This window comes from Sapajus apella, unplaced genomic scaffold (assembly GCF_009761245.1).
Source record: "Sapajus apella isolate SASKATOON/1434 unplaced genomic scaffold, GSC_monkey_1.0 scaffold13, whole genome shotgun sequence".
Taxonomy (NCBI): Eukaryota; Metazoa; Chordata; class Mammalia; order Primates; family Cebidae; genus Sapajus; species Sapajus apella.
In genome coordinates, this window is record NW_022436953.1 from 24988400 (window position 1) to 25015498 (window position 27099).

The 27099-nt window shown below is 37.2% G+C and overlaps 1 protein-coding gene across 12 annotated transcripts in view; it reads right to left on the reverse strand.

Moving 5' to 3' along the window:
* The window catches only part of ATE1 (arginyltransferase 1), a 240889-nt gene that overhangs the window by 104619 nt on the left and 109171 nt on the right, over positions 1 to 27099 (reverse strand). For all 12 annotated transcript variants that reach the window (XR_004270028.1, XM_032281855.1, XM_032281854.1 and 9 more), the window contains one exon: positions 24014 to 24134. Coding sequence is in view for 11 of the 12 variants with exons in the window: in XM_032281855.1 (XP_032137746.1) it covers positions 24014 to 24134 (121 nt within the window). In the remaining variant the exon portion in view is untranslated. The remainder of the gene's footprint in view (positions 1 to 24013; positions 24135 to 27099) is intronic.

Consider the following 27099-nt stretch of genomic DNA (forward strand, 5'->3'; position numbering starts at 1 on the left):
CTTTATTTAAAGAGAGTGCTTATTGCCACATTTACCATTTGCCACTGTGGGCCAAAGCTGGGTAGAAAGGACAAGGTGGTCGCTGGCAGGGCACAGCTTACTGTGTTCTCTCTGGTACACTTCCTGCTGGAAACAGGGAGGAACTTCTGAAGGTGCAGAGTCCCCCAGGGAGTGCTGGCCATAGGCCAGGACCTACCCCACAATGAGAAGTCAACTCAGGGTTCATCCACCTTTCGGTACAAATACATGGTCAAAGAGGCAGCAGGAAAAAAATGCTGCCAGACTCTCAAAGAAAATACATAGGAAACACAATAAGCTTAATTCCAGTGCAGTGCTTCTCAGCCCTGGCTGCATATTCAAATCACAGGGACGTTTAAAAGATGCTGATATTCACAATATACTGCAAAACCATCAGACTACATGTGAGTGGGGCCTACAGACAAATAATGTGGACAAAATCAGCATCATGTATTCAGACATATAGAAAGCCTTTAAAAATATTGGTCTACAAATCTAAGGGTGTCTTAACAATTTATTGCCATTTGGCTTTAAAAATAATGCTCCAGGACAAAGAATTACTAATAAACCAGGAATGAGGCAAGAAAACTCATTCATATGGGGATTTTTCACTTCTGCTCCAACTAAGATTTCAGAATAGACAGAATGACACTCAGGTGCAAATAAGAACATACAAAAAATAACCTCAGTTGTCACTCCGTATCTCAGTGCAATATTCTGATTCACTATTTTGGTATTAGAAGTTAGCAAATTTCCATTTAATTTTATTTGCAATTTGATAAAGTGAATCTGTGCGGGCTAAATATATCAAACAACCCTATAAAGACTCTGAAAAGTGAGAAAAGACAGTAGTCCAGCTGAGGACTCTGAGACTTAAGGCGTGACACAGTGATAAATTCCCTGGGTTTTCTTTTTGCCTCATCTATTCCAGACAAAATACTGAAAAAGTTGGCAACTCTGAAAGGCCAATACACACAGACCAAAAAATCTCCCAAACAGTGGCTCCCTCTAGCCCAAGTACCAGGAAAGGGGCAACCTACAAAACAAAGGCTTTTGTTTTGTTTGTTAGCAAAACAAACAAAAAACCTCCCAGAAAATAATCTCAAAAACACAAACTGCCATAATTCAGCCAATATGAAATGGATAAGTACCCTATAAAGAATAATTATTATTAAAAAATCTGAACATCTCTATGCCCTGACGGCATAGAGAGAATGAGGCTTCCACCACTTGTTCATGCTCCAGAATGGCCTGGAGAATTCTAACAAACATTTAAAGAATTAAAACCAATTCCATACAATCCCTTTAAGAGAATAGAAAAGGAAGAAATCTAGACTAGACAAAGACAGTACAAAAAGAGAAAACTAAAAACCAGTATTCCCTATGAACATAGATGTAGAAGTCCTTAACAAAACACTAGAAAACAGAACGCAGCAGTATACAGAAGAATCATATACCATCACCAGCAGGACCTCTTTCAAGACTTCAAGCCTGGTTCAGTATCAAAGACCAAATCAATGCTATCTACCATATTAACAGTTTAAAGAAGAAAAATCACCTGACACAATTCAACAATGATTCATGATAAAAACTCTCAGAAAATGAGGAGTGGAGGGGAACGTCTTCAACTTGATAAAAAAAATCTATAAAAGCTCTACAGCTAATATCTTAATGGTGAGAGACTGAAAGCTTTCCTCCTAAGATGGGAAAAAAAGCAAGGGTGTCTTCTCTCTCATCATTTTTATTCAAAATAGTGCTAGAAGTTCTGGCCAGTGCAATAAGGCAGAAAAAAAAACCTAAAAGGCAGATAGACTTAAAGGAAGAAATAAAACCATTTCTATTTGCAGATGACATGATATTCTATGTAGGAAATTGCAACAACCTTCCAAGAACTACACAAGTTCAGTGAAGTAAAAATGTACTATATAAGACCTCCACATAAAAACTAGCTGCACTGCAATCACATCTGATAAAATTAATATCCATAATATTTAGAGAACTAAATTTCTTCTCCAAAGAAGATATATAAATGGCCAACAAGCACATAAAAAGATGATCAATAGCATTAATCATTTAGGGAAATGTAAATCAAACCCACAACTCATACCCATTAGGATGGCTACTGTCAAAAACAGAAAGTAAGTGTTGGTGAGGATATGGAGAAACTGGAACTCCTGTGCACTATTTTTGGGAATGTAAAATGGTGCAGTTGCTATGGAAAACAGTATGGCAGTTCTTTGGGAAAAGAAAAATAGTATTATCATATGATCCACCAATGCCATTTCTAGGTATACACAAAAGAAATCAAAGCAAGAACTTGAACAGATATTGGACACCCATGTTCATAGCAGCACCATTCACAATAGCCAAAAGGTAGAAGCAACCCAATGGATGAACAGATAAATAAAATGTGATTTATACACACAACCTTTAAAAAAGAGGTAAAATTCTAACATTGCCACAACATGGATGAACCTTATAGAAATTATGCTAAGTTAAATAAACCAGTCACAAAAAAATACTGTATGATACCACTCATTTATGGTACTTACAGAAGTCAAATTTATGGAGACGGAAAGTAGAATGGTGGTTGCCAGGGATGGAGGTCGGGAGGAGATTTACTGTCTAATAAAGTCACAAAGTTTGTTTTGCAAGATAGTAAAAATTCCGTAGATGCAAAACAGTGTGAATGCACTTAAAACGTCAATGGTATTCCAATATACTAACAATAAACACATAGAAACTGAAATTAAAAATATATCACGTATAGTTGTTTAAAAAAACTTAGGTGTAAACCTAAAAGAATATGTATAGGACTCTGTGAAAGTTGATTATACAAATTGGGTCATTTTTGTCATAACTAAGTAAATCAGAGTGGAGGGGACGGGGGGAAAATCACTCAGGGCACATAGCATCAGCTCCAAGAATTGAATTTTCTACAAGCCTCCCTGCTAAAACGGCCTGCTGTAGCCCTAAGACTAGTTTTACCAAGTAGATGCCAAAATGACCTGCTGTGACTCTGAAGACTAGTTTTACCTGCTGCCTTTCACTCACCAATCAGAGACTGACAGCTTCCAAAAGCTCTTCTAGTGTCAATGAACTTTTCTTCAAAATATTACATAGCATTTCTCTTTCTAATAAAATGGCCAACTTTCTCTTTGTTCCTGGGACATACGGAAGACCACTGTGATCTGTATGTATGCCCCAGATTGCAATTATGTGATTCCTAAATACATGTTTAATTTAGAGATTTGTTTATTTTGACTTTGTCAACTTACATGCTGAAATCTACAAACTGTTGATGAAAAAAATCAAAGTTCTAAGTAAACAGAGAAATAATCCATGTTCATGGATTCAAGGGCTCATAGTAAAGATGTCAGCTTTCCCCACATTTAGATGTAGATTTAACATAATTCTATCAAAAGTCTCTGTAAGAATTTTTACAAACAGAAGCAAAAGTATTCTAAAATTTATATGGAAAGAAAAGAGCTACAAAAACTAAAATAATTTTGACAAAGAATAATGGGAGAATATTTTTTCCTTAATTTCAAGACTTTAAAAAAACATAGCTATAGAAATCAAGACTGTGTAGTATTAGAGGGCAGACATAAATCTATGGAATAAAGAGAATAAAGAACCCAAAATAGCCCCATATAGTATGGCCAACTGATTTTTGACAAACTTGCAAAAGTAGTTCATGAAGGAAGAGGAGTCTTTCCAACAACTAGTGTTGCAGGAACTGGGTATCAACCAGCAAAAAAGTACACTTACATCTAAACTTCAATCTTACACAAAACGTAACCCCAAATGGATGACAGACTGAAATGTAACATAATGAGACTTTTTAGAAGAATATATGGGGGAGAAATATTTGAGAACTAGGGCTTGGTGAAGAGTCTTAGACATAACACCAAATGCATGATGCATAAAATTTTTTTAAATTGATAACTAGACTTCATTAAAATTGGAAATTTGCTCTGTGAAAAACCTGGATAAAATGATGAAAAGACAAGCTACCAAGTACACATATCTGAAATATAGAAAAAGTCTCATAACTCAGCAATATAAAAACAAATCCATTTAGAAAATGCACAAAGAACATGAGACCGACAGGGATACGTGAATGGCAAACAAGCAGATATAAAGACATTCAACATCACTAGCCATTTGAGAAGCCCAAATTAAGACAATCATGAGACATCACTATATATATTAGAACAACTAAAATTAAAGGAGTAACAAAAACCAAATGCTGGCAAAAATATGAAAAAGCTGTATGTTTCATCCACTGTCGTTGGGAATGTAAAATGGCAGCCATGCCGGAAAAATAGTTTGGCAGTTTCTTAAAATATTAAACATAGACTTGCCACACAACCTAGTAACTGTACTGCTGGGCATTTATCAGAACTCAAGTTTATGTAAAATCCTGTAGACAAATGTTTGTGGTAGCTATTTTGGTAACAGTCCCAAACTGAAAAACAACTGTGATGTCCTCCAACAGGTGCATAGTTAAACGAACTATAAGATGTCTAACATCCATATCATGGAATACTACTTAGCAATAAGACATGAACTACTGATACACTAAGACACACACACACACACACACACACACACACACACACACACACACACACACCTGTATACACACTGAGAGACACACAGAAAAAGAACTCACAAAGGAAATACAGAAAAGTATCTAGGATATTTTTATTAGGCTCTTTGCAGTTTAGTTATTTTAACATAAAAGTCCCTAATAATCTGAGATTAGCAAAGGTAGTATTTTAGGATTGTGATGATTTTTATAAACAAAAGCAAAACTATAGCATCTTATGTACAAATTTAAAATGTTTTCAAGTTTCATTATGTCTCATGTACTTTAAAACTATCTGCTTTTGAGCCTAAAGACCAATTAATTCTTTGTGGTTTAAAATTGAAACAAATGCTATAAACCTTATTCTTTGATCAATAAAGCCAAACTTTAATAAGTCTGACCTGACTTAATAAAACAGTAACTCATTGTGGTTGATTCTTTCTTACTGTTCAAGATGAGTGGGAGATTTATAAGATACCTCCTTAATTGAAGAAAAAAAATCTAATTAGGACTTTTCATTGTTCACAATTTCAAAATGAGACTTTACACATTCATTCTTTAAAAGAATCTTAAAATAATGAATGAATGCCTAAAACATCTTGCACATAAAACACTGAAGCCTTAAAGCAAGAACAGCACTGAATTAGCAAAAGCTTGCAAAACAACATTCTAAATAAAGAAACATTTAACATGAGTGAATGAAACCAAGGCTTGGGGGGAGGAGGGGGGAGAAACAAAACACCAATTAGATCCCTCAAAAAATGTCACAAAAAGCTGAGGTAAGTCAAGTGACACACAACCATCTCTACTGATTTTCTGAATGCCAAAATAATGACAGTTCGTTTAAATTACAGAACCATTCCTAATATGAACATAGGAAGTACTTATCCAGGAAGAAAGGCTACAGGGAAGCTCATCTTCTAACCCCAGAATCACCAGCCATTATCTGGTTTATCTTAGGGTTCTAAAGCTTGTTCACGTACTCCAGACATGAAATACACTTTAGGTTTTATTTTTAATCCCAAACAATGGTAGGAGAGGAAAGGCCAATGAACAGAGTTAATGGTTACGGTAAATGTTTTCAAGTTCTTTTATGCAAACAAATTGGAGGAAATGTAACTCTTACATCCTTTTTGAAAAATGCAAAGATTTTACATTTCCATTCATTTCTATGTGCTCTCAAAATTTAGAGACTAAAATGGAGTGAGTGAAACAGCTCAATGCTTGAAAAAAGTTAGCAGCAAAGAAAATGCACATGACATTCATTTTACACTTTGGTCTGAACATACTCAGAAAAATGCAGCTGCACATCTCAGCAACTTTATTTCTGTAAACCATTATACTGTGAATTTAGTTTCTTCTTTATTATAACCATTTAAAAGTAGTGCTTTTAAATTCAGAAAATCCCTGTCATTTGTGAGGACAATATTCTGGTTGTTCTTTATCATGTTGTTGGTGGATGGATAGCCTTCCCAACATGACAGTAAACTCCTTGAGGGCTGGAACAGAATTTATACTTCATACACTTCCTGCCTAGACACCACATGCCCTAGACGTTGGGGATACAAAGACAAGGATACAGTGCCAAGCAGGCATCCAATAAATGTCTGCGGTTCATGGCGATGATCTTCATTCATCTCATGTTCTTCAGAGACAAGCAACAGAAGACATCTGCAGAGCCAACTACCCACTTTTATCAACTTTCTTGTTAATTAGTACCACATGTTTATTACTCAATGTCTGAATTCTCAAATTGAATCATCCTTGGATTATTTTTCTTCATTTCTAAATGTGTTATAAACGTTTAATCAGGTCATGATCACTTTAAAATGTGCTGTGTTGATCCATTTTTAGAACAAGAACGGTATTATCTGAAATCTTCATAAGACTCATTAATTAACCACAATAAAATGTAAGAAAGTGATGCTAATGCAAGCGACCCATCAAAAAAGCCCGAGACTTATTTGGAATGAAAGGCCCGATCTCACACCTCACAGCCTCAAGTTGTCTGTGTTTGCTTTTCCAGAGGGGCCAGAATTCCAGAAACAAAGACACTTCATGCTCCATACCCAAGCTCCAGATCTTTCAGTAACCGCTAAAGCTCAAATGATGATTTGCCTGGTGAGAGGAATCCGGGCCCAAACCAGATAGTAAGTCATAGCCAAAGTCAACCGCTTGAGCAGAATTTAAATACTTTCGGATAGCCATGAACTAGATATTGCTTTGAAGCTACTTAAAAAACTTGTTGGTTAATCGTCTCAAATTCAATGTGCATAATCAACTAAGATTTTTGATTCCATTCTCTTTGACTACTAGGTTGGAACATGCAATCCACTTTTATAAAGCAAACTTCTCTCTCTGAGGTGTTACGCAAAAGTGCTAAAGAGAATAAGCTTTGCCATATTCCCGCTCAGAGGAAGGAATGTTTTCTTTAAACCTCTTATAGCTACTCAGGTTTTGGTGTTTTGCTTTTATCTTTATTGGACCCACTCCCTTTATTTGTGCTACCAGTCCAGTGGAATGTACTATGTACTTCAGAGCTTCTGCTGTGCTTTCATTAGTTTACATTTGCTTATAATGGAATCCATTTGTTACCTGCTGATTTAAATCTCCCCAAATGACCTAATGCTCTTGGTTTTCGTTTTCGTTTCATTACGCTGCATTTTTCAAGTCTACTTTGAAGACATGTTTCAACAATGAAAAGGCATAGGAGACACTATCCTAAAAGTATTAAAACTCCCTTCTTATCATTCAATAAGCAAGATAACCAGCAACCAAGTCAATTAGGGCAAAATTTTATCAACACAGTGAAACTCTGGATAGTAAGAGCAGTAAAAACAACTGTTTTGTTCCAGGCCAAGCTTGGGATTCTCTCCTGTGTCTCCTATCAATTCTAACAGGGTTTGACACAGAAACCGAGACCTGGTCTTAACAATGCTCAGCTTACATGGTTTATTCACAAGTCCCTAAAAGTTGAGAATTTAAGTAAATTCCAGCTTTTTGGCATTTAAAACAAATCTTTACAAACTCTTCTTACATCCAGGCACTTTTTTCAAGTCTTGAACCTATCATATAATAGTAACAAAAAACTACAGAATCAGAAGGTCCTATATACAGCACTACTGCACAGTCCTTTTAATCTAAACGTTTCTGTTAAATATTTTTTTTAAATATCAACTATTCTTTTAATGTATTTTGAAAAGCAAAGTATTGTGTCTAGAAATAAAACAGTACTATAAAGCACTGCTTTTACCAGTCTGCACATTCTTTTCTTCTTAAAAAATCACAATTTTAAGGAATTATTCATTTTCAAAAATACTTTCAAGTGTGTAGTTATGAAATAGCTGTAGTTTCTAGCTTAAAGTCAGGACTATGCTCCAAAAGCAAACTCTAGTAACAACAGCAAATTCAAAACGTGAAAATGAACTAAATGGCACTTCTACTTTTTCTTGTCATCTTGAATGCAGTTTAAATGTTTTAAGAAAACATACTCCAAAACCCTATTTTTTAAAATGACAACATAACACAGTGGCTGATCATCTTCATTGCAAAAGAGCCTTTATCAACAAATTCGCAATAATAGATTCTTGAACAGGATTTTTTTTTTTTTTTTTGAGACGGAGTTTCGCTCTTGTTACCCAGGCTGGAGTGCAATGGCGCGATCTCGGCTCACCGCAACCTCCGCCTCCTGGGTTCAGGCAATTCTCCTGCCTCAGCCTCCTGAGTAGCTGGGATTACAGGCACGTGCCACCATGCCCAGCTAATTTTTTGTATTTTTAGTAGAGACGGGGTTTCACCATGTTGACCAGGATGGTCTCGATCTCTTGACCTCGTGATCCACCCGCCTCGGCCTCCCAAAGTGCTGGGATTACAGGCTTCAGCCACTGCGCCCGGCAGGATGTTTTTTCAGATACATTAAAATACAGTTCAATTTATAATCACTAGACAAACAAGGATTATGAAAATTTGGTAAACTAGTTCAAATATACTTATTTACATTTCGGTTAGTATATCACGGTATTTAGTCCTCCCTCCTCCCCAATACTCTCCAACTTCAAAGTTGCACTGGTCAAGGTCAAAAAAATTAAGCAATGCCATTAACCTAGAAAAATATTTTTTGGTTTGAGAATTTGAGGAATTATATATATGTCATTATTTTAAAATGAAGATCAAAGCTCTTATATGAGCAATCACTTGCTTTGGATTTATACAGTCAGTACAGACAGCAGGTGAGAAAAATACCAATGAGAAGTTCAAATGGCTCCAGTATCATCACAGAGTTCACAGAGTACTTTTATCACATTCTTTCTTAAGCAATCACCACACTTCAGAACGTTCTCCGGAAGAGACAGAAACTGTGTTCTTTACTAAGAAAACTTAGATCTAAATGTGAAATTAGAACGCAAAAGTTCTGGACATTAAGGATCAGATTCCTGTATTTAAACTTCTCTGCTGTTGGTTCATCAAAGAAATTATCTGTGCTGATGAAATGATCTGTGCCACTTACAATTAAATGATACCTCAAAAATGAAGATTAAAAAAAAAAAGAAATGTATTTATTTGAAATTTCCCTGACACTCAAATGCATCTTTGACTGTATTACAAAATAAATAATCATGGTCTTTCAGTCTAGAGTATGTCCAAATACAAGCCTATAAGGTCATATCTTTCTCAAAACGCAGACCCATGTGGAGAAACCAGACACTTGGCAAACAAAAACAGTCATGTTGCAAAGAAAACAAAAGCAAAGAGTTATTTAAAAAATACAGCCCATAGTTGTGTAATTTGCTAAAATAAACAATATTGCGTAATACTACAGAACAGAATTTTGTTTAGTTTTGGATAGCTTTCAGTTAAATATCTAGTTGAGGACATAATCTTTGGATGTAGTTAACCAATAACCAAATTTGATCCCAGTAAAACATACGAAATATTAAAATCTTAACTGATAGTAAAGCCTCTGTAAGAACATAAAGCCTGTCAGAGGGTCAGGGGCAAGGGGAGGGAGAGGATTAGAAAAATACCTAATGCACACAGGACTTAAAACCTAGATGACAGGTTGACAGGTGCAGCAAACCACCATGGCATATGTATACCTATGTAACCAACCTGCATGTTCTGCCCATGGATCTCAGAAATTAAAGTTTAAAATAAAAACACATAAAGATCTGTGCCACAGTCCTAAGTCTAAATCTGCTGTAGAAGAGGAGAGGAGGAAAACAACTGATCTGTCATCTCACCAATTTACAAGTGATGTTTCTTACCCACAGCTAATATGTGTGTATACATAAGAATAAAACAAACTGCAAGCTAGGTGCAAAGCCGGTATTTTATTTATTAGTATCATCAACATTAAGAAAGTGGGTCTCCCGATTGACGGTATCTAGGGTAGTAACTGGTCACTCAAATATGGCCACACAGGACAGTAACTTGGCTGAGTCAGCATCTTCTGTAGTTCGACCTCACCTTTCAGGTCCAGAGCCTGGATGTACCCATCTGTTATTTGGCAAAGAACTGTCTCTAGCCAATGCTATGAGATTTCTAGTTAGTAATTCACATAGGTCCTTCCAGTAACAAGAATACTCTTAATACACCTTCCTCATCCCAAATCCCTTCTATTTTGGTTTTTCCTCATTTAAAAATTAAAACTTGTTTATGCACAGATAATAGTTATAATGTGCATATATTAGTTGCAGGTGCAAAACAACACTTGTACATACTCATAAAGGTGCATATGTCCTATTTTGATAAACATATACAATACGTAATGACAAAGTCAGGGTAACTGGGACACCAGCACCTCAGACACTTATCATTTCTTTGTGTTAGGAACATTCCAATTCCACTCTTCCAGTTAATCTGAAATGTACGATAAACTATTGTTAACTATAGTTGCCCTATGGTGCTACCAAATACTAGCTCTTACTCCTTTTATCTAACTGCATTTTTATATTCATCCCTCTTCATCCTCCCTCCCCACCAACCTGCCCAAATCCCTCCTATTTCTAATCAGTCATTGGCCTCATGAATATTTATTTAGAGAGAAGAGTTAGAGGGTCACTGTGAAGATGAAATAAGATGATACATGATAATCCTTTAGCAAAATGCTTGAACCAATACATATTAATCACAGCAATCACTGCTACCATTGCCATATCACTAAAATAGAATTCATGGCAGAAATGGAGTGAGAATCCTCCCCACCAAGTTCTCCCAGGCTAGTGTTTGTCAAATTGTGAGTGGTCCTGGGCATGAAATTCATGTAATGTGCTGTGACCAGCATTTCTTAAAAATATTAAAAACTAGAACAGATTTAAAAAATACCAGAGTGTACCAGATGAGTTGAGGGTGAGTACTGTTTAGCACATTTTTGTTTCAGCTGTGTGCGCGTGCACACGCACGCATGTGCACGTGTGCATAAATACATGAAAGTGAGTATTATGTCTCAGTGTAAAGTGCATGTCTTAAAGGGGACTACAGTTGAGAGTCTGGAAAACACTATTCTAGGCATGAAGTCACCTAAAACTGCAACTTTAATCTGATCACAATAGTAAGGAAGACAGAAGGTGGACGAAAGGGCAGTATGTAAAATTTAGCACAGTTATGGAAAGCCGGTAGGTACGCACTAATGTGGGTGCTTTGGAATCATACATCTTTTATTTGTGAAATGCATTCTGGCTTTTAAGCAGCTTGATTCTCACAAAGGAATCTTAAAGATTCAGAGATCATAAAACATACTACGATCTTAACTTATGTAGTCTGAATTTCCCACTTCACATACAGTGAAACTGAGGCTGAGAAGTTGTGGTCTGCCTAGTCACAAAGCTAATGACTGACAGAACTAGAAAACTTGTATTTCGATTTCTAGTTTATATACTAAAATACTCCGTGTTCATGCTTCAGTTACTTGGTATTATATAGCAATGGTCAAGTATTCAGTGTAAGTAACATTAATGCGAATAGAACAATTTTGGAAGCTGTAATTGAATAACCAGAAAATGTCACGAGCCATACCTAAAATTCAACTGGCTATAACTCCAACATCCCTAAGATTTGAGTGATTCTAAGAACATGACAGAATGCAGGATTCCATCAAGTTCAAACCTCTTGAGAGTTAAAAAGGAATCAATGACAGACCTTAAGGCTAACACAATACACAGGCAGTCAAGATAGAAGCCTCTTGGCCTTAAGAGATGCCAACTTCATGGAGCAGACCAAATAGTGAGGCAGGGGACTGGTCACGTGCAAATACAATTGATTTTTTGTATACTAACTTTTATGTCCTGCAACCTTGCTAAAATTTATTTCTTAGTTTCAACAGTTTGTATAGTGCACTCTTGAACATTTTCTATGTAAACAATAATTTGTGATTCCAACATGAAATGCTATGTAAATAACTGATTTAGACTTGTGATTTCACACTAAGTAGAAATTTAGGTTTATTGTGTCTATAAATGTAATTCATTAGGTTTATATGAATACTTTGTCAGATAATTGAATTAAGAAGGAAACTGAATATACTAAGTTTATAAAAGAGGCTTAAAATGTTTAAAGAAATTTAATCAGCATTTTGTAAATGCAAACATTATTCAAAAGCCCCTTAAAAATAATTGCTAAAATTTGCAAGACTTATACATTGAAAATAACATCTGTAATTTGCATTTAAACCTTTAAAGAAGAAACAGATGTTACTTTAATAGATTGTTACTTTAATGAGCTGAATACTAATTTCTAAAATTAAGGGAAACCTTGGAATCAATCATCTTTCCTGCAAGGAAAATCATGTTCATGGGCACTGAAAACCTCACGTTTTAACAGTTAATATCCATACACCCACGAATTTGGAAACCTAACACACAGCTTTAAAAGCTGAGATAACCAGTGTCTTTCCATTGCGGGCTGTAATCTTTTTAGTGGGGTACGAAATCATTTTACTGGGTCAAGACAGTCATTTTCTTTTACATAGAATAACAAAAAATAATGGAGTGCATTGTACTGAATGCCCTAAGGATCACATGAATCCAAAGTACCTTTGTCTAACAAATTGTAATCTATTTATTCTCCATAATATATTGATACAAACGAGGCACTTCATGCTCCTTTATGTTCATTGGGGGTTGGCAGCATTAGAACCATGTGGCAAACGAAAAGGAGTATCATGAAGGCATTACCATTCTTATACCTAAATGGTGCCAAGAATCAAAAGCCTCTTGACATGGCTAGTTTCTTTTTTTTTTTTTTTTGAGACATTATCCTGCTCTGTCACCCAGGCTGTAGTGCAGTGGCACGATATCGGCTCACTGCAGCCTCCACCTCCCAGGTTCAAGTAATTCTCCTGCCTCAGCCTCCCAAGGAGGTGGGATTACAAGTACACACCACCACACCAGGTAATTTTTGTATTTTTTAGTAGAGACAGGGTTTCATCATGTTGGCCAGGCTGGTCTTGAACTCCTGACATCAGGTGATATGCCCGCCTTGGCCTCCCAACATGCTGGGATTACAGGTGTGAGCCACTGCGCCCAGCCATGCTTGGCTTTTGCTAAACGATGTGGATGTTGTCTTGGCTGCCTCAGACTTCTTTAATGACTTTCACCTTAATGCTACGTTAGCTTCCCAATACCATGGCCACAGCTTGTCACACCTCTGAAAGAGTAAAATCAGATACTCGCTCTCAACAGCATTTCCTCTTTCCAGCTTGTTCACATACTCCACTACTCTAGTTCTTACAGAGACTTCCAATTCTGTGACCCTTTCTATGTCAACCTGGCACATTTATCCTCTCTTCAGTTCCTTCCTAACTGAATTCAGAACCATTTTTTTGTCATAAGTCTTAAATTCTTGCTCTTTCCCTGCAATGGCCTGGTAAGTTCCCAACCCTGGAAAAGCCAGGCTGCTTAAGAAGCGTCACATCTATGTAGATTTCATCACTGCCAGTCTTAACCAGGCCTGGCCATCAGCTCCATCTCATTCTCAGCAGCTACTTAACACACCTGCTCAAATCTCTTACCTCTCTCTTCACCAGCACATGCTTCAATGGGAAGAGAAAAGGCATCAAGTGAGAAAGCGCTCAACCTACCATTGCCACACCAATATATTTATCTTCATTCCCACTGAGCGTTTCCTCATCCTCTCCTGAGAGAGGAAGGGTCTTTCTCTCCAAAGCTAAACTTCCCATCTATGTTCTTGATCTTTCTTATGCCACATTCCTTCTCAGGGACCTTAATACGTTTTTATCTTTCTTCTACATCTTTACTCTTTCCCTTCCCTGACCTCCATCAGCTTCTGAAAATGCTCAAACCTCTCACCCACCCCGCTCCTCCATCAGACTTACCACTCTAGCCAGTGTCTTCAAAATCAAGTTTCATTATGTCCACTTTCTTTACTTTCACTGTATTTTAAAGCCATGATTCTACTTCCACTAAAACTAAAACAGGTCTTTACCAAGATTGTCAAAGGATGTTTCTCAGGTCCTCTCAGCAGAATCTGACACTCACTGCTTCCTGCTTCTGGAAAATGCTTCCCATGGTTTTCTTGATTCCATGCTCTGGGCTTCCTCTTTCCTCTTTGGCCTTCAACAGAATTCTTCGTCTGCTCAGTCATTATATGCTGGGCCCTCGGGGCTGTCCTCTGCTCTTCACTCTAGAAGATAATCTCACTCATTCTTAGGGCTCCCATTCATGGATCACCTTCCCCAATCAGCGGCTCCCTCCTAGATTTCATCAGAGTTTCAGACCTACGTGTCCAACTGCCTCCCTGACACCTCTGCCAAATGTCTCACAAACACCTTTATTTCCACCTTTATACCTTCCACTTTACACCTTTATGTTCAGAACTGAATTCACTATTCTCTGCAAAACCTGCTCTACCTCCTGTGTTTCTCATTTCAGAAATGAAGTCAGCAGTAACTCAGTTTCTGTCAGAACCTACACAACTGTCTTCACAAACTCTCTCCCTCCCCATCATTAAATACAACTCATCACCCAATTCTGTGGGTTCTACCTCCTGAGTGTCTTTGGCATCCATCGACTTCCTTTCCATTGCCCACTGCCATCACCCTAGTCCAGACCTTCAACATCTTTTGCTTAGATTACCGCTTGCAAACCCTTCCTAACTCTGCTCTTAACCAACTCCCATTCATTCTTCATAATGTGGAGTAAAAGAACACATCTGCTGATGCCTGCTAGTGCTTAAGATCTCTTCATGGCTTTACATTACCTTCAGGATAAAAATCTAAACTCCTTATCATGATTTCCAAAACCTTTATTAGCCAGCTGCATCTGGCCCTGCCCTAAATTCCAGCTACACTCTTTGCCGCCAGGCCTTCCGAGTATGTTCTGCTCGCCCTGGAGCACTTAGTGCTTATGTTCCATCCCCTGTTGAAATCTTAACTTAGGCCACTTTATCCGAGCAGCTTTCCCTGACCTCCCACACCCCGTCAAATTCTGGAATGAGGAACCTCCTATGGGTACCCACAGCCTCTTCTTTCTCCCACAAGCTACTTATCACACTTGACTGAGCATGCTTGATAACTGCCTGCCATCTCCACTAGGTTCCCTGAGGGCTGGCACCTCCCATTAGCATAATACTTGGCTCAGTAAATATATGCTGAATAAATGCATTTATGAATTCTTCAAATTTATGTTTCTATTTTTGGTTGGCTCCTCTATTTCAAATTAAGCTAGCTTTTTGTTTCTTTTTAGAGTCCAATACTTTCCCATGTTTTGGGTCCTTTCTCTTCTTGGTCCCATGCAATCGACATGATCAACTGACATGAGGCAACCTGCTACCACAGTCTGTACTTTTTTTTTCTGCATTGGACACCTCTTGGGCATTGCCTTTCATCCCCTTAGCCTCACGTCTGACTCATGCCACAACTGGTGCAGTCCTGTAAAGGAAGGTAGGCCAGGTCTGTCTCTCTTGCTTCCTGCCTTTCTGATGCAGCAGCCTGGTACACATGTCGAAGCCTGCTTTGTATTTGTGCATGTACAAACTCAAATGCAGAGGCATAACACTCAATGGGATACTGTCAACCAGTGGAAAATGGAAGCCAGCAGGTAAATCTCTCTTCCTTTGGCCCCTCAGATGTACACCAGAGGGTGTCTCAAAAGGACTAAGCTCCAGTCCCTAGAGTGATGGATCACACGATAACACATCCTTCCACTGATTTTTCCCTCCTTCCCTGTTTTATTCTCCCGAGACCCTACTCCTGCTCCAAGGGAGCATTTCCCAAATAAATAACCTGAATGGAAGTCCATGTTGCAGGATCTGCTTTTGGAAAGAAACTAACCTAAGAGAGTCTCCTAGCATTAGAAGTGCTCAGAACTTTACTCTGGTTTTCTTTTTTGGACAGGGGTTAGTAGAAACTTTAATTCTTTCCCTATTGTCAACATGCCCTTCTTATTTTCAGACAGATTTCATATTATCAGTGAATGATCCACAGAAGCATGAACAAGCCAAAAGTTTCCTCTGAATGATATCTATTTCAAATGAATGCCACTTAGGAAAATATGTTTCTTACAAGAAGAAGAATATTATCCCAGTTTCCATATTTATATTAAAACATTTGCTAGCATGACACAAAAGAACACTATAAAATAAACAGAACTCCACATACCTTCAGGTTAAAGCTTCTTTTTCTCAAAGAGACCAAGTAGAAACATCCACAAAAAAAAATCTAAATAGTTTAAATATATCTTGCAGAAAAAGAATCGGAGAGACTCCATTCTTACATGAAGTTGGGTGTGAATGATTTAATTCTCGGACTGTTGTGTCTGTCTGTGAGTCAGTTCTTCTCATTACTATTAGACACCGTACAGAATATTAAATTATGTGGTTTCCAAAATACAACATCAAGTATCCTTTAAGAATTTTTCTCAGTTTAAGTTAATGATTCACATTCTGTTTCTATAAAGCTACAGTTAAACAAAAAAATGTTTACAGATAATCCACAAGGCAGGAAAATGTTCAATCAGATGTGGAAATTTTAAAGCTGATGAACAGCTTGATGATATCCTAGGATACCCATCTTTTGCCCCCTTCTTTTGTATAATCATTCCATTAATAGTCAGAGATCACTGAATTTATTGGCTAAGCAAAGTTTTTAACTTTCTACCTTTATTGCTGCCTTCTAACATCAAACAAATTTTTTAAATGTCAAATTTGCTTACAAACAGGATACATGAAGATCATTAATGTTTACAAAATTTTAATGCTTTTTCAGTGGTTGTGATGGTTAATACTGTCAACTTGAATGGATTGAAGGACACAAAGTATTGATCCTGGGTGTGTCTGTGAGGGTGTTGCCAAGGGATTAACATTTGAATCAGTGGGCTGGGAAAGGCACAATCTAATCAGCTGCCAGTACAGCTAGAATACAGGCAGGTAGAAAAATGTGCAAAGAGAGACTAGCCTAGCCTCCCATCCCGCATCTTTCTCCTCTGCTGGATGCTTCCTGCCCTCGAACGCCGGACTCCAAGTTCTTCAGTTCTGGAACTTGGACTGGCTCTCCTTGTTCCTCAGCCTGCAGACCGTCTACTGTGGGACCTTGTAATTGTGTGAGTTCATACTTAATAAACTCCCCTTTGTATATATCTATTCCGTTAGTTCTGTCCCTCTAGAGACTAGAGGGATTAAAACAGTAGTAAAAAGTTTTTTTTACAATTTTTTTTTCTTTCTCTTTACTCTCCTCAGCTCATACCTATGATTTTCACTTTCATCAAAATAAAATATCCTTGTGAGGTAGTTCCATGCTTTCTCTACATTTCTAAATACAGTATCTATTCCTAGAACAACTCTATTATCATTAATCAGTAATGGTAATCTTATTTTTAGATAAAAGTATCTGAACTCAATACCCTCAAACTCTGAAACATAAAAGTACACTTAAATAGCTCCCTAAAATAGAAAAAACAATTCTCCTAAACACTCCATAGCTTTGCCAGGTATTATAGTGTACAAGCTGAACCATGGTTCTGCTATACTAAGATTCTCACTTTTATACACGTTGACAGCTCAAAAACCCACATGTATCTTCCAACTGATAGAGCTATCGTCTAACTGACAGCACTTTTTTTTAGTGGTACATAAAATAAAAAACTTAAAATTGATGATGTCTTATTTTCAACAAAACACTATAGTTCAACCAGCACTTAAACAGCTGGTATGGTCTTTATTTTTATTTTTTAATTGGCATTTTAGACAACTCCCTCATAATATCAAAAAATGTCACTTTTCCATAAAAACAAATGAGGCAGAATTCTAAGATGCCACAAAGCAGGTATAACTAACATATATAGACATGTTCTAAAGCATCATGATATTTTTGAGCTTACTAAAATGATTTCTATTATTTACTACAGAATTAAATGAAATAAATAACTGAGTGACTATAAAAGGAACTGCCTGTCTGGGGGAAAATTTTTGTTGTTTTGAGACAAGGTCTTGCTCTGTTGCCCAGGCTAGAGTGAAGTGGTGCAATCACAGCTCACTGTAACCTCAAACTCCTGGGCTCAAGCCATTCTCCCACCTCGGCCTCCCAAAGTGCTGGGATTACAGGTGTTAGCCACTTCACCTAGCACTTATTTTGAAAAAGGGGATTAGAGAAATATTATTTAGTTGCTAAATGGAAACGTAAGTCTACTTTTCACAACTGTCTCTGACCAGCACTCTAACAAGTTTCTGTCATTGACTCACTGCTCACGCATGGCTTATTAAGCAAAGACTGGCTGATAAAAATTTATAAAATAGTAAGTTTTAAAATTTTTCTGCAAGATTGGCTTAAAGCAATCTTTTAAAATGAGAACATCTGTTGAAGTTTATCTTAAGACATCGTAGTTTTCACATTTTCAAGTAGAAAATGCAAATAAGTAAAACACTATACTTCAGTCACACACACCAAATATTGTAGCAAAACCTGTATTTTTGTTTCTTAGTGTTTTCACTAAAAGATGATGCAAACTAGAAAGCCTAGTATCTATTTATTTTTTAAACCAAGAGTCATGTTAGCACCATACTACATTGTACACAATGTATCTTTGAGAATATGTGGTTAAAAAAGCAGTAATAATACAATAAAATGCTATTTTTAAGACGAGAGGAAGTAAACTGAAAAATTAGGAGCCTGTAACATTCTGTATTTTCCATGTTAAAATACATTCTCCAAATTCACTAAACATGAAAGCCAAATTTCCAGGACTCTTTCATGTTTTGATGGTTCTCTTTATACCACATAATAGTACACAAGTGATTCTACTTCCAGCTGGCTACATCCAAGAACCACCATCTCTACTGGCAACAAAGAATACATGTTTAAGTATTCAGCAAGCAACATCATTCATTTTGCAACTTGAAGTGGGTAGTTCAACCTCAAATGCAGATATGAAAACAATTTTACCTGCAGAAGTATGAAAAGAATAAAAGCTGAATTCTGCATTTAAAATAATTAGGAAAGATACTGTCTACTTAGTCATGACTTATTACTGCAGCACCTTTTTAAGGGGCCCTAGGAAGTTCCTTTCTCATTAGGCATTGTTTCCCAGTGATGAAAATGACATTTTGGCTGAGGTGTACCCTTTCGAGGGACCATTAACACAGCACCTGGGAAGTGGTGCCAGGCTTGGAGAAACAGGCGACTGAATGCAGGACAGACAATGTGCTTCCTCAACCTGGTTCTTCCACAGACAGTCAAGGTCAGATGGGACTCACTTTTTCTGTGGGCACATGCTAGAGAAATTATGAAAGTACATAAAAAAAATGCCAGGGTACCGTGCCAGCAAGAATGAAGGACAGAGTAGAGAGAGAAGAAAAGAAAGAGCCCTTTAAACAGCAAAAACATAATACAGATTAGAACCTCAGAGCTTCTGGGGATCACACTAGGTACAAGCTTCTTTATATTAGTTTAGATTTTCAGAAACTGTTGGGAAGAATTAAAGTGTCCTTTAAAGGGTCTTAGAAATTTACTATCCTGGGTAAATGCATAAAGTACTAAACCATAGTTAGGGACTATTATTTTTATAGCAAATTTAAATGTGATATCCTTACTAATAATGAATGATTTAGCTACATTAAAAATACATTACAAGATTTTTAGCAAACATTCAAACTATGTACAGAAGAGAATGAAATGTAGACTACTCCGGTAAAATATATATCCTACTACTACAATTACAAATAGAAATAAAAATTATTCTTATTAGTCCCCTTGAAATGAATACTAAAAATAAGTATTATTAAAAGTATGGAGCAATATTTGAATTTAAATTATTTTTTATCCTCTGATTAAAACAAATGTTACCTGTGATTTTTGTGACAAAAAGGATTTGAGGGGTCAATATGAAACATTCTATTATGTTTTCAGGATAAAATGAGTAACAGGAAGTCATAGGATAGTGCTTGGGAAATGGCATATGGTCAAGAAAGTTTTATTTTTTTTGTAAATCTGGAACCAAAGATTTAAATACCAATGATAATATAATGTTTGCCCAACATGAAGAGTCAAATCAAATCATAGTTTATCTTTTACGGCTCTAAAACCAATTATAAAAGATAGGGGCTACCTTTTAATAACGTTTTTCTGTAAAATATCTATATTGGCTGGGCACAGTGGCTCATGTCTGGCACTTTCAAAGGCCAAGGTGGGTGAAACGCTTGAGTCCAGGAGTACAAGACAGGGCTGGGCAATGTGGCAAAATGCCACCTGTACAAAAAATACAAAAATTAGCCAGGCAAGGTGATGTGCACCTGTAGTCCCAGCTACTAAAGCAGCTGAGGCAAGAGGATTGCTGTAGCCCAGGAGGCAGAGGCTTCCATGAGCCAAGATCACACCAGCCTGGCCTCAATTTAAAAAAAAAAATCTTTATTAGACACTGCCCATCACACAGTAGCAGTATTTGTTTGCTTATGACCAAACTAATGGTCAAATTGTTTTTTACCAAAAGCAAGTTTCTACCTTATCAAAAGTAAGAATTAACACAAAGTATTAAGAAGAAATGACAAGGATGCACAATGATTCTTGTTTAGTTTTAAAAAAAATACACACAGATATATGTGTATACATATGCATGTGTAAAGAACTTTTGAAATCTGTACATATTCAGTTGTTAATTTAAAAAATCTAACAGACTTTTACTTAAAAAATCATTTGAGAAACTTCTGAACCCCTTTCTTTGAGGTAGGCAGAAAATCCTGCATTGAAAAACAAAGGACTTATTTATGAATAAAAGAATTTCTTTAGGATTTTCCAAGTAATTGCAGTTTGTCAATCCCTCCCTCTACAGTAGCACAAAGTAGTGTATACAAAAGGATGTGGGAGAAAATGTGATTTTTCCTTCACACTGGCCACTGACACACTTTGAAACCATACTGTGTTTAACCGAAGCCTATAGTGATCAACTGTGCCTTCTGCAGAGTAATTTAACTACTCAACAGCTGGAAAGAGAAACAAGACTTAGCGAAAAAAAAGCACCATGCTGACGAACAACAATATTGCCCATATTAAGCTCTATTTTCTGAGTCAAAGTTTGGGTCATGTAAAAGTAAAAGTGGCCCCAGAGAAGAGAACAGTTTCTCAAAGATTGCCATTTAAACCTCAAATGACCATGTTTCACAGCAGGCTCAATACATTCCAGCATGTAACTGCATTTTAATTTCCTAAAACCACAGGATGTAAGTCTGATTTCAAATAGTGTCTGGACTGCGATATTCAATACTGATAAAACTGTATGGTATTCTCTTGAAAGTTCCACAAATTCAGCATATGAAAAAAGATCTTCAATTTCTTCGAAGTACTATTCTCAAAGAAATTTACTCCAGAGTTTTGTATATGAATTCTAAACAACGAATATTAAGAGCTAACACTACTGCCATAAGAAATATAACCTACTAGTTATAGGAAAAGAATACACAATATCTTCATCACTCACCAGGATACAGTATGTTCTATGAGACTAAATCTTTTTTGCCATGTTCATTACTACTTATTTTGGAACATAATTTTAAAATCTATTAACATGAATGTTTCCTTGAATGTCTATTCAATGGATGGAAATTATTCAATCACCTTCTCAGCTTTATAAAAGCAGAATTTGTTTAGTCTCCAAATATTATGTAAGAAGAAATGCAACCTTTAAAACAGATCAACAAGGAAAAAAAGAAGGTGAAACTATCATAAGTTGGGGAGTAGGAAATTTAGGATCATAATACTATTGGAATGCAACTTATACAGATAAAGTTTTACAGGTGAATATGAAATCTTTTAGTGAGATGTTCAGCAGTTTTCATCACAAGGAACTGGACTGACCTGACCTTGAGAAAAGCTAGAGGAGACACTTTTTCTGGGGGAGAGAAGACAGCAGATAAGTCTATGTTTTCCCTTATAATACTATTGCCTTTGGCTTTGAGCCTGACTCTAAAACTGACGGACAAAATTAATGTTTGTTTTAAAGCAACAGATCTGATCAATGAGGTGTAACTTTACTCAGAATAAAACGATCATACACTAATAATTTCAGGTGTGGGAACTATAAAGCTCTAGTTATTCTAGGAAACCTAAATATCTAGAAAAACTGGGGCTAACGCCAGGGTTCCTGGCATATGAGTCAGCGGGGTCCCTATGGTCACTCGTCATCAGGTTCTAAGGTATCCTCAGGTGTAAGAAGGAGTCCCTCTTGAGTTCATAATAGCTTTTCAAGGAGATAACAAAATACAACATTACATGAGTCCATTTTTTTTTACATGAAAATACCTGATTGTGAAACAAACGTGCATCTTAGAACTGAAGAAGTTACTGCATCCGTTTCCCTGCCCCTTATCTTTCATTTGATTTTGCTCCATCTACGCCTCTCCCCTCCTCCAGCCTTTCCATTGATCTCTCCTTCTTTTTTCCCAAACTTAGACTACAGGTCGTAGCTAGAAAAATGTTTGTACTCTTGAGAAATATGGATCAGGCATCTCCTCTGTGGTGAGGCTGTGTGAGGCCTCAAAGTTCAGTTAAGCACAATTGAGAATATCAAGGAACTTTAGGGGGAAGACAAGCATGTCAACTTAATGCAACCCATCCCAAGAGCATCCGCACCCGTGCCTGTCTTACAGAGCCACGGCTGAACGCTGTGAGGACGAGGAAGGCTGTGTGGAGGAGGACTACTTTGAACTGTGACTGGTACTTGGACTACAGGGAGGTAAGCAAAACTGCACGTCTTTGCAGAGAAAGGGATCAGAGTAAATAAAAGTAAATGCAGACAAAAGCCTGTGGCATATAACGGATGCAAGATTCTAATCTGGCGAAATGACCACCAAAACAACAATAATAGGGGGCTGTTCTTAGCATGCTTATCTCATTTTAATCCTCATTACAGCTCAGTAAGGTAGGTCTTATTATTATCTCAATTTTAAAAGTGAGAAATCTGAGCCCAGGGAGATTATTAAATCACCTAAAGGCATACAGTTTACCAGCTGACTGTGAAGCCAGGATCTGAATCCAGGAAGCCTAACTCCATGGCTATACTTCTTTTTTTTGAGTCAGAGCCTTATACTGTTGCCGCAGGCTGAGGTGCAATGGTATGATCTCAGCTCACTGCAACCTCTGCCTCCCGGGTTCAAGCGATTATCCTGCCTCAGCCTCCTGAATAGCTGGGACTACAGGCGCCCACAATCACACCTGGTAATTTTTGTATTTTTAGTAGAGACAGGGTTTCATCATGTTGGGCAGGCTGGTCTTGAACTCCTGACCTCAGGTGATCTGCCGGGTTCAGCCTCCCAAAGTGATGGGATTATAGGCATAAGCCACTGCACCTGGCCAGGGATATACTTGTAATGTCTGTACATACTCTTAGTACACAGAACATCTAAAGAGAAACAATGGGAAACAAAACCATGCTGGAAGTATACACCAAAGATCTAAGAAGAAAGTCAAAAAAGTATTGTCACAAAACCCATTACAGTCTGTTTGCCTCCATGAAACTATTCTACAACTTCATTCAGTCTAGTTGGCCAATCTTTCTGTCTTCTCTACACTGACTAAATAATCCATCTAGCAGGCAATTTTTATGCACTGTGATAGTTATAAAAGATATGGATGTCGATATCAGCCCCTGAAAGCATATAAAAACCAACCTAATGGGAGAAGCCAGGTCAGTAAGTGACACGAGCACATGAGGTTTCTTAATTTTGTGCCAAACTGTGAGTGTGAGTTTGTGTGCATGTGCAAAGTCTTCCTCTATCTTCTATCTTACACACACACACACACACACACACACACGCACACACACACACACACACGCACTTATGCACAGCACACTCTGTAATATATACAAAGCTACCTGGACCCTGTTAAGGGCCACAGCCACACACACATGGATCATAAAAACAAAGCCAATGATTTCCAGCTGAGCTCAGCTCCAAACATACCTGCTTCTGGGTCCTGGTTGAAACGGCAGTACTTGGAGTTTTCAAGTGAAGGCAGGCATTGCTCAATGGGCACCCAAACATATGTCTCAGGGCACAGCAAATCAGAAGGTCTATACTGACCCTGAAGAAAAATGAAGGAAAAAGTCACGTGCATTATTGACACAACAATGACAGAGATAAAGGGACCAGAGCTCCAGGAAAGGTTTGAATAAAAAACTTAAAAGTCAATCAGAAACTATCTTACTGTAAGCACTAAGCAACTCTGTAGCTGATAGCGTTCCCATCTCCTAAAAGCATGTTTGACTCAAGGCTCTCTGAAAGTTAAAAACCACCACTTAGGATGCCTGTGTTGATCTGGAAAATATGAGTTTTTAATCTCTTCCAGAAGAAATATTTAACATGATTCTTGCTGAGCTGACTGTTCAAGAATAACTAGTTTCAAAATCAAGTTGTCTTTTAAATGCTAGTTAATTAACAAAGTGAAATTTCTTTTCATATATTAGAGCACTGTATAAAGTGAACTTATTTTTCAACATGGAATTTCGCTATCCTTAATGACAAATTTTTTAATTTATGATTTGTAGACTCAGTTGATAATATTCATTTTGTTCTAATGTATTAGAAAGTACTGTCTTATCAACATACTTCTAGTATAAGCAATCTAAACTGATAAATGTATCATAAAGAGAAGTTCAAGAAACAGAAATTTCAGGGAAACATCTGATAATCCACTAAACTGCATCTTTTTTTTTTTTTTTTTGAGACAGTCTCACTCTGTCACCCAGGCTGGAGTGCAGTGGCGCCATCTCAGCTCATTGCAACCTCCGCCTCCTGGGTTCAAGTGATTCTCCTGTCTCAGCCCCCAGAGTAGCTGGGATTACAGGCATTGCCACCGGGCCAGGTTGATTTTTGTATTTTTGGTAGAGAGGGGGTTTCACCATGTTGGCCAGGCTTAACTCCTGACCTCAAGTGATCCACCCACTTCAGCCTCCCAAAGTGCCGGGATTATAGGCATGAGCCACTGCACCCAGCTAATTTATATTTCTAGAATCCAATTATATACCTCAAATTTAACACAAAGACTATACAACAGGTGCTGAAGAAAAAAATTATTCACTTAATGGGGATAATGAAGATGGTACAAATTATGTGAAAGCATTTCGTGAAAATTTTCATAACTATCAAGGTTTTATATTCTTTGAGCTTAATTAAAATTCAAAGTGTCTCTCTTCTAAATTTAAAAATTCATAATAAAAGTTAAAATCTAGCATAGTGTTTTTCCATTTTTTTTACTACAACCCATAGTATAAGATACATTCTATATCACAGCCTAGTAAACATATATGTAAACATAAAACCAGAAACAAATCTTTTAGTATACCATGCTTACCCATGTTATGTTCTACTTTATTTTTAAAAAAATGCTGCCCTTGAACCACCACAACTGCTTTTACAAGCAGCAAATGGGTCACACCACAGAGTTTGAAAAATACCAGTGATGCTTTCCATCAGAAAGGCTCTATACCAGGTCCTGTGTGAATCACTATATGAAGCATAGATATAAAATGAACACCATGCCCCAGCAGCCTGTGAAGCATTCAGAAGTCTCTGGAAGCCAACAAAGGAGGCTATACATCAACAAAATGTGAGGAAACATTCTTTCCTGGGAGATGGTTCAGGGAGGATATGGAGTTTTATTGAGGACTTAAAAGACTGACTGAATTAAGTCTAGGGTAGGATGAAAAGAAATGAGAACAAGCTAGATAAAGGGAACGGCATAAAGACACAGAGTTGGGCCAAGTAGAAAACTCTAAGCAACATGAAATGGCAGGGCACCACAGCAATGGAATGGTGGGTTGGAATTAGATTCCGGGGGACATTCTGGGGAGCAGTCACATTTGGAATTTTCTTCTAGATGAAATGGGAAGGCTTGCTGGATAAGGGGAGAGTTTTGTCCTAATCCAACAGGAGCAGATAACAGGATGAGGACCAGAAGCCAGGTCTCTGACTCAACTTTCCTGGAGTGCTCACTGCACTGTTGCTGCTCACTGCCCTACGGCAGGAGAAGGCCATCTACAAGGGGCAGCTCCAGGTGGTCTACAGACTCATCTAACATTAAAATTCAAACACAGAAGTAGGGATGAATTGATGATTTACTCAGGAAGTGTAATAAAGCCAGATACTTCACTGCTATCTATCTTATAAAAACAATGGCATTATCTCCGTTAACTCTGAAACTGTTTTACTGGGGAAAGGCCGTGATGCTGTCCATGCTATTAACAAATCTGAAAACTAGACAGCACACTAAAGCTGCGGGTCCAAATCTATTTTTTTCCTTCTTGGTTATAGACCACTTTGGAAATCTGATGGAAAAAAAAGCTAAATATAAAAGCAAAACATAAAACTTCTCAGTGAAAAAAAGGACTAAATTTTCTTGTCCTTGGAGCATAAGAAATTTCCTTTGTAAACAAAATGCAGCAACCATAGAAGAAGAAAACTGATGAACTGTACTTCCTCAAAGTTATCTTCAATAAAAACTATTAGGAAAATAAACAGGAAAGCCACAAACTGGGAGAAAATATTGACAAAACATATATTAAAGAGCAGACTGGTGTCTGGAATATATAAAGAATTTTAACGACTCAATGATAAGAACACAACCCCATTTTTTAAAAAAGGCAAACCACTTAAGCACTTCACCAAAGATATATAAATTCCTAGTAAGCATGTGAAGAGATGTTCAACATCGTCAATGACCAGAAATGCAAATTAAAACCACAGCAAATTATCACTGCATGTCCACTAAAATGGCTAAATTTTAAAAAGATGAAGAAACAAGTTTTGGTAAGGATTTGAACTAACTAGAACTTACATATTGTTGGTATGAAATGGTGAAGCACTTGTTAAAATATAAATATCCTTGTACATACATCATTTGTGAATATCCCTAGGATAAATTCCTTCAACTGGGGATGTTGGGTAAAAGGGTTTTAACTTTTATAGCGTCAAATGACTTTCCACAGAAGTTGTACCATTCTACATTCTCATCAGCAATGTTACGTTCCCAAGTTGATTTTCCTCACATC